Here is a 19,302-nt window from a genome sequence, read left to right on the forward strand (position 1 = left end):
AGTGTGGTGTTGCGTGGATGATAGTGGGCTTGCGTGGGTGTGAGTAGCGTTGTGTGTCTGTAAGTGTTGCTGTGTGGGTGAAAGTGGCACAGAGCCTTTGATGTGACATTTCAGGTGCAGAGCATGAGATTGATGCAAGGAGCAGGCATGGGAAACAAAACCTTCCTGATGTGAGAGACGATAACGCGTGCATATGCATAGGAGTAGAATACACGTATATATCGCATGTGAAGATATCAGGTGGAAAGATTGTGTAGGGAAGATAATAGGTTCACGGCTTGCAAGGCATGAGTAGAGTAAAGCATGACAAAATGGTGCAAGGCATGAAAAGAAACTAATGCCAGGTGTGGAATTGAGGAGTAAAAATAACGATACGGCATGAGATGTCCAGCAAGAGAATATAAAATGTGTGCCAAATTCAGGTGGCATAGGTAGGTAATGTAGTTCAAGCAACTGTGATATAAGTGACATCACAGGCTTTGGTGTGCAAGGCTAGCGAAGGGCCGTCACTGATGTAAGGCTTAGGAAGAGAACATAAAACGTCGAAAACAAGGACAGCGAAGAAGATAGCTGTCTGACCATAGCTGATCCGAAAGTAGCCTTGTTTGCTATGATTACAAGTGCAAAGAATGTCCCGAGAAGGTAGGGAGTGCAAGGCATGATACAGGAAATTATGTGTGCCTTAAACCATGGTAATGTAAGCAAACTGATACAAGTTGATCGGCCGGGAAGCGGCCAGGAAACACAAGTACGGCAGGCCACATAATTAGGGGAGGAGAAGCCGCACAGCACACGCTGGGAGAAGCCCTTTGATGTGCTGTGCGGCCGCGATGCGCGCTCTGTGCTGGGGGAGGGCCATTAGGAACAGGAACAGATGGCCATGAAAGTGTATGGGCCAAATGCGCGTGCCTGTACGTGCACTCGAAGAAAACGCCACGGAAAAAAGCGGTGGTTTGACTTTCCGATGGAGCACATGAATTCTCCCCCATTTCCCATTGCTTCATTGTTTTGTTTCAAATATTTACGCACAAACAAGAACCAAAAAAAAAAAGCGAGGTCATTGAAACCAAAGCGGTCATTCGTCTGCACGTGATCAGATGACTCAAGGGATCTGTTTTTCATTTGTGGCTCTTTTTGACTGTTATTCAAAGAGACTGGCTCTTTCTGTGCAGTTGGCTCGGCGCTTCGTACATCTGCAGTTCAGAACAAGAACAAGTCGGGTTGGGGCGGGAGAGTGAGAGAGTGGGAGGGAAGAGCTGGAAAAGCCCAGGCTCGGCAGTGCAGCATGGCTGTGATTGCGTGGAGAGAGAGGGGAGGTGCTGGTGTGGGAGGGGGAGGCTGTGATTGCGTGGAGAGAGAGGGGAGGTGCTGGTGTGGGAGGGGGGAGGTGCTGGTGTGGGAGGGGGAGGCTGTGATTGCGTGGAAAGAGAGGGGAGGTGCTGGTGTGGGAGGGGGGAGGTGCTGGTGTGGGAGGGGGAGGCTGTGATTGCGTGGAGAGAAAGGGGAGGTGCTGGTGTGGGAGGGGGGAGTTGCTGGTGTGGGAGGAGTGCTGCTAGGGGAGGAGAAGCCTGATGCCGGATGGGGGCGGGAGAGGCTGGGCTTGCATGCGATGCGCGTGCTTGTTCACGTGAACTTCATGAAAACCGCGGGGCTGAAAGCCCTTTGGTTTGACTTGTGTTTTGCCGACATGAATTCTCGCTCCGCTCGATGCGCTTGCGCACATCGATAGGTCGCGAGACCTAAAAAGGAGCGCAGGGAGTGTAGGTTTGAAGATTTTCTCTTCTTTGTAACTCTTTTCTCTTTCTTTTGAATTTTTTTTTATACTAGATACCTTGGTGCTTTTAAAGTTTGTGCAGTATTTTTAAAGTTCCCCCCTTTAGGAATGCTTTGCCCTTAAGTCAAGGTTAGTGGTGTATTTTAGCAGAGTGTATGTGTTTATTTTGTCTTTCCTTCCACTCTGATTCTTCAACCAAGTGCTTTTTGTATCTTGCCTCAGTAGTATGTGCCCCCCCCCCCCCCAATGTATTGAAAGCACTTACTTTACGTGATACTGAGGTGTATTGTGACCTTTTAGGTTGAATGCAAGTTGTTTATGTGCTTATTGTGTTTGTTTCCCTTGTTTCTGCAAACATTTGAGGAGCCAAGCGGTCATAGAGTTCTTTCCCTGGTATCTGCAGTCACCTTTGTGCTTGGCGTACAGCTTCTTCTGTTGTGCTGACACTGGCCCAAAGAATAATCCTGCAGCTTCCCTGTCTTGCTGGAGTAGCTACTCTGCCCTGGGCGAGCAGTGTAATGCTCCCAGGCTCACTCTCTCGCTCCCTTGTGTACATGGAAAATCGGGCACCCTGAGGAGATCTTGAAAAATTATATGATTACTTTCTATCTTGCCACATGTTGATCTGTGTTTGTCAATTTTGTGCTATTTGTAGCCCTTACAAAAAGATTTTGGAACCGAGTATGGCCTTGTGACCGGTCCCTTGAGACTGCTGCCATGTTCCTCCCAATCTTCCATCCTAACACCTCCACAGTTGATGATTATGGTGGCAGATGTAGAGCATACCAAGTTTTGTCTCCATTCACATCAGCCTTGTCATTTATCGAAGTTGAATTTCCAGCAAAAATATAGTACATTAACAATACATCTTCTCATTTGTACAAGTTACACAACATCCTTGGTATCTACCGTACAAAGTCTAAATAGAACATAATTGAAACGTAGCATGCCCACTCAAACTCTTTCAATTGTACTCAGGAAATCAAATAGTTTTTGCTTGTAAGGATCCACATTGAACACACCTTAAAATAACACAGACTTAAATAAAGATATATCTCTTAAAAATCTTTTGGCAGTTCCTATGAAGTAAATATTACTCATGATAACTCATGTATTAGCCAACTAAGCCCTCTTGTGCCTACCATCTATGGCGTGACATCACAAAGCATTTGAACTTTGGTCTTGTAGTCATTATGATGTCTTCAGAAGCCTTTAGTGGAAACATGACCTTACAGGAAGGCTGTAGATCTCTTTTATTGGTAATTTGTTTCACCCTACTTTGCTTTCAGATGTTAATAACTTTACGATTTGTTTAATTCCAATCTAAATGTATGCAATAGTATGTGGGTAAGAAGTAACTTTTAGAGGTTTTGTTTCTTGCAGAATAGGCCTGACTTCAAGTCCCAGTGGGTTATGATTTTTACATGTGTTTGAAATTTAAAATGAATGATACAGTCATATTGTCAAGTTCTTCCAGTAATTCTAGTTGATGGAACTACATAATTAACTAATCATGTTTTCTAATGCTGTATCTTGCTTTTTTATTTATTTATTGTTTTACCTCTGCTTTGTTCTTCCTAACATAACATTGATGGTTTAGAAAATGAAGATTGGTTATGCTTTTCAGGTTGCCTCTTTATCAGAGACTGAAGATTCTCAAGATTCGTCCGACAGTCTAGACTCCTCAAAGAAGGCCCGTGGAATCTTAGCTCGTCGTCCATCATACAAGTGAGAAAACTTTGAGAGGACATTTTGGAAATATCAGTAGATGAAGTTAAAACTGTAAACGACTGAGGTGTGTGATTCACACCACCAGAAAACACAATTGTATAGATTTGTTTTCTCTTTATAAGTGTGCTTGTCTCACTAACAATTGGGAACATAGAAACTCTGATTTTTGTTGTGCTAATTTTACTTAGTTGATTTACATGTTGCACATTGCAGTGGATATTAAAAAACGAGTTCAGAAGGATCTAACCCATTAGGCTTCAGTTTAATGTTGAGTGACTTTTTCAGGGTTGGATACAAATAAACAAAGCACTGCTTCTTAATCTTGCACTTCTGTTTAACAGCACTCCAAGACACAGTCAATGTCATTGTTCTAGCAGTGTGGATTGTATATACAAGCAAATTGTTGTGCAGTGCCGATCTAAAAATAGAATATAGAGGACTATTGCATCAGAAGTTGAAAGCTTTTCTTGTTGGTGCCCTCCTCTCAACCCTTCTCACCTGTTGTTGCTTTTCCTTTTTTTTCTGAGTGTACTTGTTTGAACCATATTGATGCTTAGGTGCAAGAAAACCCCTTTTAATAACAGGTACATATTTATCTCTGGCCACAAAATCTTTCATGGACAGTCTGCTTTACAACAACTTGACCTTTTCATTTTAGCACTGTTGTATGCAACTAATAGAAGTACTGAAAATAATGGTGTTACTGTGACTTAGCATGTGAAATAAATGAGCCAGCAACCCCACACTTTATTAAGCATACAAAGTAAACGCTGTACTCCCAGTAGGTAAAGACTCATTGCCTTTAATTCCTTTTTAAACATCTACATTTTATAGTGACTTATGAGCTGTTGTGACAAAATACTTTTCCTTAAAAGTGAACCAGAGTTTCTTTTGCATAGGAAAATCTTGAACGATCTTTCTGCAGAAGACCAGCGTGAAGACGACGAAGAAAGTGCTGACTCTTCTGCTGTTTCTTCTATGTCTGGTCCCACATCTATTTACCAGACCAGCACAGGACAGTACAGTACGTGTTCTAGTTATCTACCTTATACCTACACTGTACATATCATTTAGTACATGTACCTTTTTTTTTCTTTAACTTGTGTAAAACGGAAATTAGTATAAAGACTAGTATAATTCGAACAGAGTACAGGTTAATTACATCTGAATGCAAAGATCAGTTTTGGCACAGTCTTTGAAAGTTATGGCCAGCTGCATAACGATTCAAACTGAAAGCGTTTAAGGATACTAAGGAGATTAGTTGGCTATGTAGAAGATTGCACACACATTCTGCTTTCACCATATATTCCTCCATGGCTTGTGCATCCGAACACAGAGAGTGCGAAACACAGAATGTGTTATGTTTTATTTGCAATTAATGTTTACTTGCTAAACATCTTTGATTTATGATGTATTTTCTAGAAAGTATTGTTGCAGGGTCTCTAGCTGTAGTGCAGAAGTAAAAAATAGGATTATCCGTTTCTTAATTGTAAATCACAAATGAAGTTGTTTCTTTATTAGAAACTGTAGATAAGCTGTTAGGACAATACCTTTATTTTTTCCCAACAATTTATCTGAAATGAATAGTTGTAAAGTGTCTACATAGCTTTCATTTTTAAACAATGACATCATTTCTAAATTGTTTTGCTCCTTGTCATAGATAAATGCGTATAATTCTGTGATGGTCTTCAGAACTTGCTGCTTATATTTTGTGATTTATAATGTGTTTAAATGCATCACACTTCTGTATAGAAGATTATCATAGGAAAATGGTTGGACAGCAGTCAGATCTAATGTATTACATCATTCAAAGACTGCTTTAAAGTATTTAAAGGTGGAAAGAAGGAATAATTGAAGTAATGAATGCATAGTACAAGGGCAGATAGCATCTTGCATGCCTTTTCTAGGCTGGACTACGGGAATGCACTATCCCTAGACTCCCTCTCCTCAGTAATTTCTAAACTTCAGTCAGTCCAAAATAGCGCAGCCAGACTTCTGACAGGATTATCTAATAGACAATCAGCAAAACCGGAAATACGCTCCCTCCACTTGCTCCCAGTGCAGGAATGCATCAAATTCATGGCCCTGTGCATTGCTCATAAAACAATGCAAGGAAAAGGTCCCCCCATTAATTCAGCCATGATTCGCCCCTATAAAGTAAATAGGAAACTTGGGTCAGATGAACTGCGATTGGCTGAGGTCCCCAAAATAAAGAAGACCAGAAGTGGCGGACGACTTTTTTCCTATAATGTTGCCAAACTTTGGAACTTCTTGCCACCTCACCTTTGTACTATTCCCAATCATCAGGCCTTCCGTAAACAACTCAAGACTTTTCTATTTCCTTAGCTTTTCGCCCCCTCCCTTGTTGGTGCTTAGTGCTGGGACGCTCCCGGGTAGCCATGCGATTTATAAATGTCTTCATTTCATTCACTTTCTAGGAGACAGCTAAGTTCTATTGGGAACTGTAATGGTGTTATTTACTGTCTCCCTTGTTTGGGTGTTGAATAAATGATCTTTTGGCTTGGCAAAAAGTGCGATACATCAAGCTACTGTTCCAAGGAGCTCATTTGTTGGAAAAAGTTGGAGAATATCTGGATACTGAAAGCAAAATAAGAGCCTAGTTGGTTTGATTTCTTGTCAGGATTAATACCGCAAAAACACACGTTGACGCAATATAACAAATTAATTGCCTAAACGCCTTTTGTTTTAAAAGTCTATTATATATTTCTTTGCAATCATATGCATTCAAAAACACAAGAAGAAGTACATAGGGTTCATTATATAAGAAAATCAAATTTTATATGGATGCCACCAGTATCCAATGAGTTAATTTGACATTTGCGTTAAGTTCCAACTTAGGTGTCTTTAATGTATAGTTTGTTGCATGATACAATCTTGCATTGCCAGTATGAAAATCTTCCAATGAAATCTACTATTGATTTTCCCAACACATACCTGATATGAGTTCAGTGTGATCAATACTAGGGCAAGTCTCCAGGTCTTTTTCTGATGGTTGACTGTCGTGTAAGGTTCGCCTGGTGCAATCATTCATCTCAAATATGCAGCGATTGGATGGACGGCCACATTTGATTTGATGCGTTTACTCACAGTACTTTGCTTACAGTGCAAAACTGAAATGGCACCTCAATTTCAGTGTAGAGATTCTATAGGCTTCTTTTGCCTAGAAACCTTTCTGGGACTTTTACCCATTTAAACTTATATATCTTCCCATGCAGTGCCAAAGCAGGCACAGATTTAGATTTTTAAGCTGTGCAGTCGGCTTTTTTAAAAAGTTGTTTCAGCAACTTAAGAGTAAGCAACTTAAGAGTAGGATGAAGTGTGTCGACAACCTCGCCTACTGATGCATCCACTCTGGCATCTCCAGTATCATGTTAGTGGTACTGGGTCAAAGAAAGGAGTCAGAACATCTGGATCTGAGGGTTTAGGCCCTATCTACCCTTGGTGGTAAACCTCAACAAGCCCAGGATGATTCATACTTGTTCAGACGAGTTCCAAAGAGAAGGCTGTCTGGTTTTAAGTTTAAACCTATAATAACTGATAAAACCCCACAGGAAGGGAAATAGCCCGCACCAGTGTAAACATATAAACACTGAACAAAACCCTGCCCAAACACAAACTAAATGCCATTCAAAGAAAGGAAAAGGAGAGTAAAAGAGTAATTTGTATTTCTTCCTGAAGGGGCCATTACAATGTAACTTTGTTATATAAGGTAGCAGTAAGAAAGACTGGGCTAACATTATATTCTTATTGAGTTTTGTTGTTTAGGGAGGTCAACTTTTTTCAGTTGTGTGGTCTTTGGTCTAAAGATACAGGGGTTATACGCATGTTTTAGGTATTGTTTATTTATTTACTATTATAAACTGTTGAGAATCAGGAAATATCAAAATCATATTTGATTTTTTGGCTACATTTGAGTCTTTCAGGGATAGGAAAAATATAGGTTTCATAAGAATCTTTCCCTATATGTACTATCACATTTACCCACAGAGAATGGGTAAATCCCTTGCTACATCAGCCCCCTTTTCTAGTGAGTCACTATTGATAGTAGGCGAATTGCCAAACACCCCAGGCTTTAAACATTCAATGCAAGGTGTAGTGACAGGTATATGTGAAAAGAGTGCAGTCACAAAGCATCTGTGATAGTAGTGAAACCATGACACCAGACTTTTGGAAAACATGGAACACAGTGTCACTTCTTGAATACTGCTGCACATTTTTTTTACCAAGTTCAACAGAGGTTAGAGTGATATTGTTTGTATTTGCTGGGATTCAGCTATGTATATGAAAAAGTTGTGTGATAACATGTCAAAATCGATACCTGAGCTGCTTCCCTGTAAGAGAGCCTTGCCGCTTGTTAGATGGTTTGCTGAAAGCATCTTTACAATCTTCAGAGTTAAAGAAGAATGCTATTGACTTTTTAGTCCATTCTGGTGCACTGTTTTGTTATGTGCAGAAACTAAAACGCAAATATTTCTCATTTTGTGCTTTGTGTGGCATCAAAGAAAGTGTCATCCCAACTGTGTCACTTAGCTGGTGGTTCTCAGGCCTAGAGGCCATGAATGCTATATTATCCATGTGGCAACCGTTACAGAACTTTTGCCCAGTGATGATGCCAAAGGCAAGAAATGTGAGGATCTTTGGTCACATATTGATTGTGATTTGAAATAAACGTAAACGTACACTGTAATGCATTCTTAGATTTTTACAGGAAAGCATGTCTGCTGCAGTGGACATAATAAAAAAACTGGAGTCTGAAAACACGCTTGTCTACCAAGTGTTCAGTTTAATTGGTGTAGGTGTGAAACATCCCCTTGAGAGTAGGCTGGGCCACACTTTTAGTGACTTTTAAACTGCAACATGTTCCATGTTAGAGTGCTTGGCACTTGGTAAGCAAAGAAATATTGAGGAGCAATTCAATAACTTTTTTTTTTACAATGTTTACAATGTATGAGAAATAGCCCTTCACCAAACAGGGCATTTGAAGTCATTGAAGCCTCACTGGGTACTCTGCAAAAGTTATAGATCCCTTCCATAAAGGGAAATTTTCACTGGAGTTTCATAAGTGCTGCCTCATTTTCGACCGCTTCAATAACTTTGAGGGCATATGCGCCCAGTTCAACGCATATGTCGCAGAACCTGTCACAGAGAATCACAATCTTCAGGTGCACCAGTATTGGCATGGAAAGCTATGTCTGTGGCCAGAGTTAGCAAATTGTGTACTGGTTATTTTGGTGTTGCTTGTCTCAAGTGCAAATGTTGAGTTGGCCTTTTCTGAGATAAAAGTTTACATGGGAAGGAAAGAGCGAGCGTGCATGACCAAAGACTCACTGAAGGAGTATTGTATGGTGTACTACGATAAGATTGATTTGTAAAAATGTATTTGAACCTCATATACACTGTCTATATTCCATGCACTATCAGTGCAAAAAGCAAGCAATAATAAAAGCAAAAAGTTCCATAAACACAGGAAAAACACTGTTTCTGTTGTTATTAATGGCACGAAAATGTGTAACCACTGATAACCACTGTTTTTTAAGGTACTGAAATCACTTGAAAACACTGAGAAAAAAAACACCAGAATTTACCAAAAATAGAAACAGAAAACAGGAAAGCCTAATTATTTGATATCCAACTATACCACTTCTTGCAAATTAGTAGTTGACGTGAAAGGAGTAAAAGTGTGCATCCGATGGTTCTCTCTTCTGAGTAGCGAAAGGAAGCTCCTGGACATGGTAGGTGACCTTCTTATAGGTAACAGTAAGCTTTACCAATTTAGTGATCTTGCCAGATACAAAATATCCCTTCTACTGGTGCAATACTTTTTGTCCCAGGCCGATGTCCAGGATCTCGGCGAGTGCAAGAGCTGTTCTTCAGAGACATTTGATGAATTGCAGTGCTGGAAGCAAAGTAATTTACCAGAATTAAGACAAAAGTCAGGATGGGCTAGCTGCTTGAAAACTACTTGCCAGAAACTCATAAACGTTATAGCCCTTCCAGAAAGGGAGGACCATGAAAAATGATGCTCCACATCTCCCAAATATGTTCGAGTACGGAGGAGCCTCTCTGTATGCCCTACCAAATAAATGGAAAATAGAGGTACTGGGTGTTGTGCTTAGTGATGCATAAGAGACAGGAACTTGCACTTAGAGGTAAGTATGTGAAAGGAGATCTTCAAATTCAAAGACCTCCGTCTTTTTGAGAAGTATTATTATGATCTTGCTTGCACAGCTAACCATTACCAACCATTTGAGAAGGGTGAGAGCAGGAATCCATTTTATGTGCATTGTTTTTTTCAGGTCTCACCACTATACGCTAATCAATGCCACCCCACTGTATGTCACTCCACGCTACTGTCTTGTATGCCATATCACTCTAAACCAATCTAATCTATGCCATTCCACTCTGCGCCACTCTGCTCTATGGCAGTTTACGCTATGACACTCCACTCTACTGTCCTCTTTCCCAAGCCACTTACTTTTAGCCATGCTCATCAGCAGCCACACTACTGTACAACAAAGCTAAATGACTTTGGCAAAGTGAATTGCTCTCACATAGAGGAGAACTATTGGCTTTTCTAATTCTTCTATTTTTTTGTAAAGGATGGATTGTATGCAACTTGTAAATATATTGGCCCACCTTACTGTTCAAAACCGTTTACATTTATTTTTGTGGTTCATTGAACTTATTGTAGAATCAGTTCTTTGCACTTATTGTAGAATCAGTTCTTTGCAGTGATGATTGTAGTGTGGTTATAGTAAAACAAAATTCCCAAAAGTCGCTGTTTTATTGTCACAGTCTCATTTTTGTTTTTAGTGACATTTAACTTTTTATTTCCTTTTCACTTATAGTTGCTATTGCCCCAAATGGAGCATTACAGTTTGCCAGCCCTGGAGCAGATGGAATGCAGGGTTTGCAGGCATTAACAATGACAAACGCTGGTGGTAATCAAGGTGGAACAACAATACTTCAATACGCACAGACATCTGATGGGCAGCAGATACTCGTGCCAAGCAACCAAGTTGTTGTTCAGAGTGAGTATCTTCCATAACTGAGGAACATCCTTTTGTTTCCATATGAAAGTAAATTTGGGAGAGTGTTTATAGTATACTGTCTTAGCATTGTATAACAAAGACTACATGGGGTCCTTATGTAAAGTGAAGGTAAAAAAATACATCCTGGCGGTTAGCACTGCTCCATGTCCACACACTGAGAAGTTAGCAGAAAATAAGACCGAGAGGATAAGAGACCTCACAAGCCTCTATAAAATAAACAGTCCAATTGCTCAAAATTGAGGAGCAGGACAGATGGGTGTGCCTGCAAGTTTAACTGCTTACAAAAAAAGCCAGACACTCCTGCTCTGTCTTGCTTTGTGCCAGCATAGTTTTTTATGTATTTACTGACGTTTTGTACATGGTCATTGCACTGTTGATCTTTATCACCTGGAAGGCAATGCCACATATCATTACCAGAAACGATTCACATGGAGAGAGACCAAACATCAAAGGATTCAAACCACTCTTTGGCAACTGCAATAACGAGCAGAAACCTCAACAATGGCAGCCGCTGTTCGCTAGAAACCTTGAGCCTCATTTGGTGTGCCTCTGGGCAGACGTGAGTTACTGGCGATCACTGCATCTTTTCCTCATGGGTCGGGCGGCATTATTTAAGATGCTAGCTCTGCCGAGGCTCCAATACATCCTACAAAATACACTGTATCCGGTCTATGATGGGGGTCTGGCTCTCCCTGATGTCAGATTATATTACTGGGCCTCGCAGCTCCAGGTAGTTAATGACTGGGTATATACAGACAGGACCGAACTGGCCTACAGAGTAGACAGGATGGTCATGCCAGGGGGTAAAAGTGAGCACCTGGTTTATGCCCGGAGGCCGCGAAAGGAGTGGCTGCACATACAAGAGTGGTAGTTCAATGTTGAAGGGAGGTGAACTAGTTCCTGGGGTAGACGGATAAACTGACTGGTAGAACCCCCTTGTGGCTCGGAGATAAACTGAGAGAGGTGACACGTCTGACCGGCTTCAGGGGGTGGAGGCTGATTGGCATTGAATACTTGGGTGACATTTGGAAAGGATCTGCCCCCGCTCCTTTGCTTACCTCAAAAAGGAATATGACTTTCACGACTCACAACAATACCATTACATACGCCTCATACACATCCTACGTTCACACATTAGTAGAGATTCTTCTGTCCGGAATACTCCCCCTTGGAAGATAGATTACTGCTGGACCGCATATTGGAGAAGCCCACATCCACCATTTACCAAAAGCTCATAAACAATATGCCGGACCCTTTGGTGACGCTTCGGCCGGTGTGGTCCGTGATATTGGTACCCTAGATGACTCCTTACAGAGCCTGCGTGAAATAGCAATCCGTCCCAGGTTTAGGTTGGTCCAACTGAAAATCCTACATCGCATATACTACCCTCACACACATCTATACGCTTGGGGCAGGAGTCAATCGGCTCTTTGCGTGAGGGGTTGCCAGGGGGAAAGCACTTTCTACCACATATTATGAGAGTGCCCAGAGATAGTTCCTTTCTGGACCAAGGTCACGGTTGTGGGTGATAAGGTTCCGATGGAGCCAAAGTGGCTGTTATTGATGATTAAGGGTGACGCAGATTGAGGCATGTTGAGCTCTGGCTAGCGTTGGCGAGGGGGGGTAGCGAAAAGAAACATCGCCAGGGGGTGGGATCCCAGACACCCCCACAATGGGAACAGTGGAGGAGGGACCTAGATTGGTGCCAAGGAGCTGAGGAAACCATATACAAGAGCAGGGGCTGCATTAAGAAATGGAAGAAGATCTGGGGACCATGGCGGAAATATAGATGGTCGGGGAGGGAGTCTGGAGGGAAATGTAATAGGATATCCCACTTTTGTACAAGTGTGTCCGATTTTGTTCACCACAACACTATTACCTAATCTGCTTCTTGGACATTGTCTATTGTTGTATGGTACTATGAGCTATGTTAATAAAAATATTTTTTTAAACCAAAACCATGGCAGCAGCGTCATTGGAGAAGGTCTATGAGAGACAGAGGTTCTCAGCAGTAACCTTCTGCTAGAGAGTTTCAGAACAGCTGTCAGTGACTTCTTTTCTTCTCTGCCTCCTGTTGGTAAGCAGGGTGGGGGAAGGGAAGCATCATAGATTCTCTTGAAGGATGGTGAAGCATAGCTAAAGACGGGATTGAACATTTTGCAAAACGGTTCTGCTCTACCTTTTTGGACATGCCTTCCTGCCTTACCACAGAAGTAAACTTGGAAGTTCCAGCTACAGTTCATAAAGAAGAAAACTCAAATTGTTGCCTTTGATCAGCCAATGGACTAGGTACGGATGAATGAAAATCCTTTTCGTCCTCGAGTGTATTGTGACCACTCCCAAACGCTTCCAAAAAGTATGGTACAGATATGTTACTGCATCACAAAGATGAAAATGTATCATGACTCAAGACATTTCTTGCTTGAAAAGAAAGGGCCAAAAAAGTTTACAGATCAGTCTTAGATTTAAAAAATCAAAAGTCGATTAAAACGTAAAGGATCCATACGTTGACTCTACATCAGATTTTCTCACAGTTAAAAGTAGGAAACTGGATTACTGTACTTGCAGGATGCATACTTCCACATTCTAATAGTGAGAAAATACAAGCTGTACCTGAGATTTGCAGTAGTACTAGTACAGAGCCGGTTTGGGCTAAAATTTAAATGTTCCAAGCGTATGGGAGTGGTCACAATACACTTGAGGACGAAAAGGATTTTCATTCATCCATACCTAGACCATTGGCTGATCAAAGGCAACAATTCTCAAAAAGCATGCTAAGATTTTCAGATTACATTGTATCTTCCGAACAACCTTTGCCTTCAGGTCCGTTTTCAAAAGTATTTCTTGTTTACCACTCATAAAGTATGGGATCAAGCTAGTGTGCATCACTTCAGTGAACTTTCCTATGATGCAAACTAGAATTGCAAGTAAGTAACTCCCTTTCACCATTTCATTGAATTTAATATTTCAAGAAAATGAATTTGGCCAAGCTGCATCTATTGACTTGTACCGATTTTAGTTTAGTTTTTTGTTAATTTTAAAAAGTGTATGTAGATAAAGGCATATAATTTTTTTAACTTTTGTTCAGCACATTGTCATTCAGTAAGGCACTAGCAGGTTTTTTTCTCTTGCAGTTTTGGGTCTTATACCATTTTTTTAGGCAGCTCTGAGGCAAGAGGGTGTCTTTTTTATTTGAGTCGTATTTCTGGGGGCTGTTCTTGGCAAGTGGCAGACATGCAAAGGTTGATAATATAAAATTGAAAATAGAAATTCTCATGTTTTATTTGTATGTGCTAGTTTATATCCCCACTGCACTTGATGCATCAAGCCCAAGATTGTATTGTTGCAATAACGCTGAGGGATTGTTTTATCTTTTCTTTTCTTTATGCTAATACCATCAAATGTATGCCAACTGCCTTTTTACATTTTTTATGCTTTTTAAAGTCTGTAATCATTACGAGTATAGTTTCATCATGTGCATTTCCTTATTTATCCTTGAACACTCAGATTGTAAGTTAATAAAATTTAAAATATATCCCCAGACATTTCATTTTGCGAATACTTGAGCACTTTGCTGTATACAAAATACTGACCTTTATAACCTTCAAGGCATGGCATTAGTTACAAGGACAAAACAGTACTAGCTGCTTTAAAATAAAATATTATGTCCCTTTTCTTTGTTGTGTTATTAGTCTGAGTATTGGAAAGTGCCAAATCCATGTTGGTTAAACAATTCGTTATGTTGCAGCCAGTATGAGCCTGACCACCTAAGATAACTTGGTCAATTGGTCTAAGCAGCATCATTTTCGTCTAACCAATACTGTGCGTGTCCTCACGCTCCCCTCGCTGCTCCCTGTTCATCCAGTTGGTGTCGTAGCGCTCTGATTGCCAGGCATTGCACGCATTGCTCGCACTGTTAGAATTTGTTTGTCATCGTAGCGCTTATTGCCAGACTTGCTCGCACTGCTGAATATTAAGTCATCGTAGCGCTGTACTATCAGACTGTGCTTCATTATTTACTGTGCCATTGTTATTTACTGTGCCACTCGCTTTGCCTGCTCTGATAATTGTCGCCTGACTGTGCTGCCCAGTTCATAGCGCTTAACTAAGGTCGTGCCCCTATCTCGTCCTGTTTCCCTTTTGGCTTGCTGCCATTTTGTTGTTTGTTGTTGTGCCTCCCAGCCCGGCTCTCCACCCCGCTCCCGCCTCCCAGCTGCTCCTCCCTCCCACAGAGAGTGTAGGCTCTAGCCTTCCAGCAATAGCGCTGTGACCGTCCTGAGCTTCTCAGAAGCGGTCGCTCCCTTCGCTGCTCCCTGCTCATCCAGTTGGTATCGTAGCGCTCTGATTGCCACGCATTGCTCGCACTGCTAGAATTTGTTTGTCATCGTAGCGCTTATTGCCAGACTTGCTCGCAATGCTGAATATTAAGTCACCGTAGCGCTGTACTATCAGACCGTGCTTTGTTATTTACTGTTTATCCAGAAAAACAAAGGTTCCTGTGGAATATCACTTTATATAAATATTCAGTAGATGGGGACTTAATACCGATCTAGATATTGGAGAACGGGTGGCAAAAAGGAGAGAGAGACACTATTATATCTGTTTCGAACCGTTTTTTATATATTTTCAATGAACAATTATAATAGAAATTACTTTTGACTACAACATATACTACAATATATACAGTGCAATGTGTCCCCAGTGATTTGTGAAGTAACCAACGAAGACAATGTGTAACAGTGAAGTGGACTATACAGGTTACAATGGTGGCTATTTACAAGAGAGAGACATGACTCAAAGTAATTTCTTTTAAGAAACAATTTTGAAACAGCTGCTATACAGTCATAGACACTGTGTGAGTCTTATTCGCCTCCAGCTGCGTCGACGGCGTTTCGACCCTTAGAGTGAGGGTCTCGTCAGGACAAGGAATGTGGGACGTCTACAAAACATAATATATAGTGTAAAATTGTAAATATGTGTAGTCACCTTGAATATATATGAATATTCTAGGGGAGGTGAAAGATTTACCTTATAGTGGGCTAAGAGAATTATAACCCTTGCATGTGGGAGTAATACAATTTTACTTACAGTGAACCCAGCCGGGCACTGTCGGTGGCCAGACAAAAAAAGGAAGCATAAGGTTAGCTGCAGGCGAAAAAACACGCGAAACAACAACTAAGGTCTGTTTAGTGCAATACCGTGGTTGCCACTTACCACTGTCTTAGACCCCTTTGATGTGGCAGTCTATCTGTTTTTTACGGAAGATGCCGTCCTTGCGCGATTTGGCCAGAATTTCTGTAATTTTAAAGGTAGGTATCTTAGTATGTTCTCTGTCAAATGAGGTACTGAAATTACAATCGGCAGGTGATCCGCACTAAAAACTAAATTCGTAATGCCTACCTGTGCGCATTTACCACTGGCTCGATCGCCGACTTCCTGGATAAGTGTGGTAGCTGGCGGGTGACGTCACCGCGTTTAAAAAGGCAAAGCCAGCCGTACGCGTGTAATGAATACTAAAAAAGGACTAATGTGCAGTGTTAACAATACGCGGAAGAGAAATTCCATGTCGTATTGCGCAAGGTTTTTTATGAAGTGTGAGAGAGGTTGTCGAAACGGGGTGCAAAAATTATTATCCTGGATAAAACCAAATTACGGAGTAACACATCGTATTTACATCCATATACACATTTCATGGTTTGCAAAATACAGTTGCTAATTGTGGTTTCAATCACCTGTCACATAAGATATCATCTTATCTACAGTGTCATAAATTAATATCATGAGAGGAGCGTGTACACGAGGTAAAAACAATAGGCAGATTAACATTTGCATACAATTATGTAAAAATACATTAGATAATCCTAATTTTTCATTCGAGATTTTGTTAGATATTGCGACATTGCCTGAGAGAGGCGGAGATATCACTCAGATTCTACAACGCCGTGAATGCCATTGGATAGATAAAATCAATTCAATTAACGAGGGTTTGAACTCCGCTGATGAATGGAGGGGTTTTGTCTCTACATTGACTTGATCTATAATTTTTGTCTCTAAGAACTGTAATATCTAAAATTGTGTATTACATCAAGAGAAAGTTCCAAAATGCTAACATGTTTGCTAACCATACTGTAATAAGAGATTGGCACCATGGGTACATATTAGCTAGTATACTTGCTCTAAGAGGTAGCGAACTGTACATGTTCCTTTTTGGTAAGACAACATGAACCAAACATTAATTTGTGACATTGGATGCTATGGAGTATATGATGGTCAATTGATCGTATGACTTTGCCCTGAAATTAGGATTATCTAATGTATTTTTACATAATTGTATGCAAATGTTAATCTGCCTATTGTTTTTACCTCGTGTACACGCTCCTCTCATGATATTAATTTATGACACTGTAGATAAGATGATATCTTATGTGACAGGTGATTGAAACCACAATTAGCAACTGTATTTTGCAAACCATGAAATGTGTATATGGATGTAAATACGATGTGTTACTCCGTAATTTGGTTTTATCCAGGATAATAATTTTTGCACCCCGTTTCGACAACCTCTCTCACACTTCATAAAAAACCTTGCGCAATACGACATGGAATTACTCTTCCGCGTATTGTTAACACTGCACATTAGTCCTTTTTTAGTATTCATTACGCGCGTACGGCTGGCTTTGCCTTTTTAAACGCGGTGACGTCACCCGCCAGCTACCACACTTATCCAGGAAGTCGGCGATCGAGCCAGTGGTAAATGCGCACAGGTAGGCATTACGAATTTCGTTTTTAGTGCGGATCACCTGCCGATTGTAATTTCAGTACCTCATTTGACAGAGAACATACTAAGATACCTACCTTTAAAATTACAGAAATTCTGGCCAAATCGCGCAAGGACGGCATCTTCCATAAAAAACAGATAGACTGCCACATCAAAGGGGTCTAAGACAGTGGTAAGTGGCAACCACGGTATTGCACTAAACAGACCTTAGTTGTTGTTTCGCGTGTTTTTTCGCCTGCAGCTAACCTTATGCTTCCTTTTTTTGTCTGGCCACCGACAGTGCCCGGCTGGGTTCACTGTAAGTAAAATTGTATTACTTCCACATGCATGGGTTATAATTCTCTTAGCCCACTATAAGGTAAATCTTTCACCTCCCCTAGAATATTCATATATATTCAAGGTGACTACACATATTTACAATTTTACACTATATATTATGTTTTGTAGACGTCCCACATTCCTTGTCCTGACGAGACCCTCACTCTAAGGGTCGAAACGCCGTCGACACAGCTGGAGGCGAATAAGACTCACACAGTGTCTATGACTGTATAGCAGCTGTTTCAAAATTGTTTCTTAAAAGAAATTACTTTGAGTCATGTCTCTCTCTTGTAAATAGCCACCATTGTAACCTGTATAGTCCACTTCACTGTTACACATTGTCTTCGTTGGTTACTTCACAAATCACTGGGGACACATTGCACTGTATATATTGTAGTATATGTTGTAGTCAAAAGTAATTTCTATTATAATTGTTCATTGAAAATATATAAAAAACGGTTCAAAACAGATATAATAGTGTCTCTCTCTCCTTTTTGCCACCCGTTCTCCAATATCTAGATCGGTATTAAGTCCCCATCTACTGAATATTTATATAAAGTGATATTCCACAGGAACCTTTGTTTTTCTGGATAAACGCATTGCCCTGGTTCCTTTGTGAGTAGGGTCTCCCTTGTTCTTTTTTTCGCATTGTTATTTACTGTGCCACTCGCTTTGCCTGCTCTGATAATTGTTGCCTGACTGTGCTGCCCAGTTCATAGCGCTTCACTAAGGTCGTGCCCCAATCTCGTCCTGTTTCGCTTTTGGCTTGCTGCCATTTTGTTGTTTGTTGTTGTGTCTCCCAGCCTGGCTCTCCATCCCGCTCCCGCCTCCCAGCTGCTCCTTCCTCGCCCCCGCCTCCCAGCTGCTCCTCCCTCGCCCCACCCCCTCCACTATCCACTTATGACAGATGCTTTTGCGTGCAGCGTTCACGCGCAGCGGTCGCGCCCTATGCGTGCCGAAGGTGCGCCAAAGGTAAGCCCGTCTACGCCCGTCCGCGCCTGGACCACGCCCAGCGCCAGACCCCCTGGCCCCCGCAAACCCCTCTCCACCCGCATAACGTACAACTCCGCCACCCTCTCAGCACTCAACTCCGGCCGTCTCCCCGACTGCTACCAAGCCGCCCCAGGACACACCCATGGACCTTTCACCTGCCACTCCTGCAAGTTCGACTGCATCAGGACCCACACCAAATCCACATACTCCAAACAGAGCTCCGACACTAACCACCTGAAGTGCATCTTACTCAACACCCGCTCGGTCCACAGACACGCATTGAACTTTGGAACCTACTCGACACCACATCGCCGGACGTCGCCTTTCTTACAGAAACATGGATGAACACCTCATCAGCGCCCGACATCGCCATAGCCATCCCGGAAGGCTACAAGATCATCCGAAAGGACCGCATCAACCAAACAGGAGGAGGCATCGCCATCGTCCATAAGAACACCATCCACATCACGACCAGCTCCGATGACAACCTCACAACCGCTGAACACCTTCACTTCCAGATTCACAACGACCCTAAGACCACACTCAGAGGCACCCTCCTCTATAGACCACCCGGACCCGCACACAATTCAGTGAAGACATCACTGACTTCATCACCCCTCACGTCCTCCCCTCCG

The 19,302-nt window shown here is 41.6% G+C and overlaps 1 protein-coding gene across 5 annotated transcripts in view; it reads left to right on the top strand.

Moving 5' to 3' along the window:
* ATF1 (activating transcription factor 1) overlaps positions 1-19,302 on the top strand; it is a 331,728-nt gene that overhangs the window by 231,824 nt on the left and 80,602 nt on the right. For all 5 annotated transcript variants that reach the window (XM_086966306.1, XM_086966315.1, XM_086966297.1 and 2 more), the window contains 3 exons: positions 3,402-3,502; positions 4,405-4,529; positions 10,375-10,557. In XM_086966306.1, the coding sequence (XP_086822432.1) occupies positions 3,402-3,502; positions 4,405-4,529; positions 10,375-10,557 (409 nt within the window). The remainder of the gene's footprint in view (positions 1-3,401; positions 3,503-4,404; positions 4,530-10,374; positions 10,558-19,302) is intronic.

Source organism: Lissotriton vulgaris, chromosome 1_1 (genome assembly GCF_964263255.1).
Source record: "Lissotriton vulgaris chromosome 1_1, aLisVul1.2, whole genome shotgun sequence".
NCBI classification, from domain to species: Eukaryota; Metazoa; Chordata; class Amphibia; order Caudata; family Salamandridae; genus Lissotriton; species Lissotriton vulgaris.